Source organism: Berghia stephanieae, chromosome 1, assembly GCF_034508935.2.
Source record: "Berghia stephanieae isolate SIO BIC M18660-M18661 chromosome 1, UCSD_Bste_1.3, whole genome shotgun sequence".
NCBI lineage: Eukaryota > Metazoa > Mollusca > Gastropoda > Nudibranchia > Aeolidiidae > Berghia > Berghia stephanieae.
Genome location: NC_088360.1, coordinates 65,702,128 through 65,708,433, shown reverse-complemented (window position 1 = coordinate 65,708,433; position 6,306 = coordinate 65,702,128). Strand labels below are relative to the sequence as shown.

General features: G+C 32.1%; 1 protein-coding gene across 1 annotated transcript in view; it reads right to left on the bottom strand.

The window, feature by feature from the left end:
• Positions 1–5,698, bottom strand: part of LOC144979675 (dynein axonemal assembly factor 10-like) — a 34,763-nt gene extending 29,065 nt beyond the window's left edge. Inside the window, exon 1 of the mRNA XM_078926550.1 lies at positions 5,255–5,698. Coding sequence (XP_078782676.1) covers positions 5,255–5,428 — 174 coding nt within the window. The 5' untranslated portion in view covers positions 5,429–5,698. The remainder of the gene's footprint in view (positions 1–5,254) is intronic.
• Between the last annotated feature and the right edge of the window lie 608 nt (positions 5,699–6,306).

Here is a 6,306-nt window from a genome sequence, read left to right as displayed (position 1 = left end):
CAGTAAACTTCTTTCTCTATCTTAATTTTGCTAAAAATATTTCAGAGTGGGTATATAGGCGGATTCCATTTTGAATAACGGGCATTTAGAACTATATTTTAAAGGAAAATTATTACGTTATTATTATTAGCAGGCATCTAGGCGATCACTATCGTATTATTACTAACAATCAATAATATTATTATAACTCTTATAATTACAATTCTTATTATTATTATTATCATCATCATCATCATCATCATCATCAATATCAATAATAACTAATTATTTTTTTTCTTTACTCAGATGAATGGTCATACTGAAAACAAGCATTATCTCAATGCAAATGGACTCTGCTGAATAAGCTGTGAAAGGGCTCAAATGAGATATGTGGTCAAAAAACATTTCATGCAAACTGCTCCAGAATTAGCAAGTGAAGTTCCACCAGTGAAAAAAAGAAAACAGAACGTTGGAAGCTGTTTCTGTGAAATGTAACAATCAGCTGTTCCTTACAATAATCGTGAGGTTTTACGTATGTTAATAAAAAGTATTAATATATAAAATGTGTTAAGATCTAGACGTCTATACAAAGTTCAAAGGAATACTTATAACTTATCTTTACCTATGATTGTCAATTTTTTTTAAAATAACAGTTCACTTTGATTATCTGATCATTAATCCTCCCCCCCCCCCCCTCCCATCTTTTCAATGCATTTATCACGATTTTTTATTGTAAAAAAATGGATATTATTTATTTTTTACTATTATTATTATTACAGTGGTGATCAAGAGTAAGATAAATACACTGATATTATATGATTATTACTAGTATTAGTATTACATCGATATCCCGTGTTTCAACTGATTCACAATGATCATTTCTGTTATCCACGATGCTTCGGTTGATCAATAAGCAGACCATTTTCAACAAATTTCCATTTTAAATAGTATTAGCTATCTGGTAGGCGTCCTTTTTTTTTGTCGCAGCACTGGAGAGAGAGAGAGGAGAGAGAGAGAGAGAGAGAGAGAGAGAGAGAGAGAGAGAGAGAGAGTGAGAGAGAGAGAGAGAGTGTGTGTGTGTGTGTGTGTGTGTTTTGGTGTGTGTGTTGGTGTACATAAAACTAATTTATGCAACGTTTTACCACGAAACAATTTTCATTTTACCACCTCAGTTTAATCTCTCATCAGTTCTCTCTGACAATTGAACTTTGAACCTATAACTTTAACACCGCTACGTCATTCCATCTTCACGATTCGCACCTCATCGCGATATTCTTTTATGTTGACTCGTGGTACTGTCAACGGGTTTGAGAGAAGATAGATATTGAGTGACATCATCAAAAGCGATGTGATCAAAGCTGGCGGATGGTTGTGTAACATCAAAGACCAGTGACTGGTCTACAAGGCCTATCATATTCGTGGGTATGTGTGATTTGAGTAGGAGGAGCTTTCTGGACTTTGCTGATGACCGAGTGGTGGACAATTGAAATTAGAATTGTCCTTTTTCAGCAGCCAATTGGAAATGGGCAATTGTAAAAAGCTGATTGGACGCTCATGGAAAGAAAGCAGTTTGAGGGACATGGAAGGAAATTGCCGGAGAGCGTGGAGTGGGGAGGAGTAAATTATATTGAATGAATTGATAGTAATTTGGGGCGTTGGGAAGTTAAATAAAACTCTCGGAAACAGGTGATGAGTCAATTCTTCGGTCGCAAATGATTCAGTAAAATTCTTTATTCTTTCTTTCTTTCTTTCTTTTTTTTATTTCCTTTCTGTCAGAGTGGACATATAAAGGCAAATTCCAATTTTTTTTTAAACGGGCATTTAGAACGATATTTTAAAGAGAAATTATTGCGTTTACCAAAATTAGCAGGCGTTTAGGTGATCGCCACTATATTATTTTCATGAAAATGATCATTATCATCATTATTATTATTATTATTATTTTTATTATTATAGTTTAGATCTATACAAACGTCAAAGGAATGCATATAACATATCTTTTCCTAAGAATTGTCAATTGCCATTACTAAAACCAGTTCGTTTTGATCATTTGATCAACAAACCCCTACAATTCGGTGATTACGCATTTTTAAAATTGCTGTCAAAAAAGGATATGGCTGTACAGGTGAGCGGATATCTCAACAATGCTTCATTACAAAACGACTTTGATTATAATTTTTACTCTGTGAATATTGATGATTATTGCAGTATTTCTCATTTATTTGTATAAACTCAGATAACTATGTAATGTTTGATTATATCGTTTGAAGTAATTAAAATTTCGGACCCATTTTTATGGTTATTTCCTATAAAATCTAATCCCAAATGATCTATTAAAATTTTATCAAATAAAAGTATGTAAATCACTAGTTATGACTCTAAAATATCTTATTGCAACATTTAATAGCATCTTTACTACGCCACTTTGAACTTGAGAAAAAAATCGTCAAAATAGGAAAAGTTGCTCAGTCGCCCTTTCGGCACAGGCCGTGACTCGTCATCTGTTATGAACTAGCGTCCGGCAAAATTTACCTGTCGAACTAAAGTGAAAGCAGTAAACGGCTGTGTAGCCCCCTATCTGCATTTTTGTACACCTCCAACGGAGGTGTATAAAAACGCCACCATTTTATTTTACCAGCCATCAACCCTAAATTTCAGGACATATTTACCATACCTGAAAATGAAGCTTATTTTCTGACATTTATCATGATACCCAACACTTACCATTTATTTTTTTCATTGAAACAAAATTACTAAATACAACATGTGGCATGTGGGCCAATTCTACTGCAAAACCCTAACTTTCCCGATCGCCGAGAGTTACTGATTCTCTCGATAAAATTGACTAAAATTTTCAACAGAAAACAAATATCAATAACTCTGGAACTGTTTGTCGTAGAGAAACAAATAAAGTAGCACATTAAACATTATTCGGTATCCATCTGGTTGGGTCAAATTATGATGTTTTGTGTTTCAAAATTTTATCAAAGTGTCTAATTCTAACTCAGCTAATCACCAGTCACCAGTGCCAGTGGATAAATGTTTGGCTGTCATTATTCCCAGACGCCTGTCTGGGGAAAACAAAAATTGGTTATCCCCAGACGCATGTAGCAAGTGGGCAGAAAGATTTTATGCAAAATGCCAAACTAGGCGTGAAAAATACCAAATATTCTGGAAAAAATACTAGTGGTTGTGTCCCAAAACAGTTAATATATCAAGTGATATTTAACACAAGATGAAAGTAAATAGTGATCAAATGTCAAATCCAGCTCTTTTTAAAAAAATATTTTAAAGCAAATGGATCAATGAAATTTCTTTTGTTACTTTGATCTGAAAACGTCAAACTGGCAATTCGACTTTTTATTTTCAACCAGGAAGAAAGTTGTTAATCATCAAATCTGTTCATAGTCCACCAACCATTTAAATTTTCACTACCTACCTACCTGTTAACTTTATTGATCATCTCTTGTTTCTATAATTTGCTCATTCTGGCCACAATTTTGGGGACGACCGGGAATTATTTTTTAATTCGCAGACGAATTCCTAGGCCATGGCGTTGTTCGCCCCAAAGCCCAAAACCGACACCTGTTATTTTCCTGTCTGCTTCGCACAAGACAATACAATTTAGTATCACACGTCCACAAAACTAGATCCAACAACATATTTTTATTCGAATCAGAGATGAAAATAACTACCAAAACAAGGAAGCAAAAATGGTGAAAATATGTTTAGCTCATATATGAATTTAAGATATTCCGATAGCGGTGTGGATAGACAGCTCAGTGGGTTAGGCCACCTTTCATTTTATTCCTTTTAGCTGCACAGATTAGAACCGGTCGCGACCCCCCCCCCCCCCCCCCCCCCCCCCACTATTTTTTTTTTTACTTTTTCTTTCTTTCTTCCCAAATGATTTTCCTTGTTATCACTTTTGTTCCGAGTTCCGAGTAAGAGTTTTTTTAATCAGTTGAATATTTTATTTCGCGATAATATAATAAATTATTTAATATTAAAATACGCTCTAGATTGTATGTTTTTTTGTTGTTGTGTCAAATATGATATAATAAATAATAAAATAATAATATATAATAATAATAATAATATATAAAATATCAATTTAAAAACTAATAATAAAACTTATTATATAATTGTTTTTTATTATAATACTATTATCATAATATATTATTATATTATTAAATAAAATATATATTATTAATACTCTTATTAATACTTACTATTTTTTATTTTTAATTAATATTATTATATTATTATTTTATTATTATTATTATTATTATTAATATTATCATTATAATTGTTATTATATATTATTATTATTTATTATTATTATTATTATTATTAAAATTAATTTTATATATTATTATTATTATTATTATCATTATTATTATTGTTAACACTATTCCCTGCTCCGAGGGAAATCTCTCTTTTTCTTTTTTTTTATATTTTGACCTAAACCTTAGAGTTTTTTGTTTGCTAAACCTTTATGTAAATGTTCTGTTTCTGAGCATGAATTTCTTAAATTATTTTTATTTTTAAAACAATTATTGTTTTTTTTTCTTTTCTCCTCTATCTGACCATTTGGTCGCTCTCTGAATATTTCTGTTTGTTTGCTTTTTAATTATCTATTCTTTTTAGACACTATTTGAGATCGGAGTGGGGACGAATATATTTGCTAGAAACTTGAAAAAAAAAAACAAGAGAGAGAGAGAGAGAGAGAAGAGAGAGGAGAGAGAGAGAGAGAGAGAGAGAGAGAGAGAGAGGAGAGAGAGCGAGAGAGAGAGAGAGAGTTTAATAATAAAAAAAAGAGGTGGAGGGAGGATGGATGGGACATTTATTCCTTTCAACGTTCTGTAAAAAGAAGACGGAATTAAAAAAAAAAGTGACGTTACCAGGATTCGAAACCACAACGTCGATTATGGTCAAACTTCCAGGGCAGACGACTAAACCATTCGGCCATGACACCCACTTCGAAGTCGACGCATATTGTGTATATATGTAGTAACAATTGATTTTAATGTTGGTTAATTTTATGTTTTTATAGATATTTTATTAACTTTCCTTATTTCTGTGTGCATCTGGAGACATTCCATATTCTGGAATGTGGATAATTGTTTAGAAGAGCCGAGTTTCAAATATGCGTCTGGGGATAATGAAAAACCAATTTTTATTATCCCCAGACATAATCACAGCGTAAATGTTTTTCAGCCTCCATTTAAACACTATAAAAATTTTTAAAAAGAATAAAAAAAAAAGATCTTACATCTTTAATTACTTTGGCGTCGCCTTGAGAGACTTCAAATATCTGGAGAGCACCAGTACCCCTGGCATAGTTACCCAGTGCCACAAATTTTGCACTGCATGGAATCCATTTGGCATCGAACACCGTGTAGTTCACTGGTTTCTGAATGTGGAGGATAATCTGTGGCTTATCCATGATATAGATTAGTTAAACAAAATATATTTGTGTTAACAATTATATAAACCAATTGGTAAATAAATACACAAGATCTTGGTACGTGTCTTGATAAAATGATCCTTGTCGCATTCCTGAATATTCTATATTCAATCCCTATTCAACAGAATTTTGGAACCCAAGCCTGCTTTTCATCATTGAAGAGCCTCGTACAATTAGTTTCTCCCTTTAAAAAAAACTAAAAGACATTTATTTCATTTATTTAAAATCAATAAGGTCATTTATATCTAATCATTAATCTTACATTATTCAAATATTTACTTTAACACATCGAAAGAGAAAAATTTAGTAAATGGTAGACTTGATAGAAAAAAAGGAAATAAAAAAATAATTGCTCCCCAAGGTACACAACTCTTCGTAACTAAGGAGAAATAGGAATGATTTGAGATAAGGAGTGAGTGACGTGTACTGACATCCGAACGCAATTATGGGCCAAGCTGGACATGTACATATAGGCAGGTCTGACATCCGAACCCACTTATGACCAAGTTTAACATTTTTGTAACGGACAATATTTTTCGTCATTAAAAAAAAAAAAAGATTTCCAACATTGAGCCCATAAGTAATTGGGTTATCAGACCTGCAAATAAGTGCAAGTCGGTCTAGCTTGACATTGTTGTAATGGACAATATTTCGCTTCATATTTTGAGATTTCCATTACAACCATGAGTTCATAATAAATTGGGTCATCAGACCTACAAATTAGGGCACGTCGGGAATGAGGATAAATAAATGAAGAAATAATTATATATAAAAATGTCATCTACTTCTATAGAGTATTGCAAATTTTTACCCGAGATGCGTTTATTTGTTTATTTATTTATTTTTAGTTTTTAATT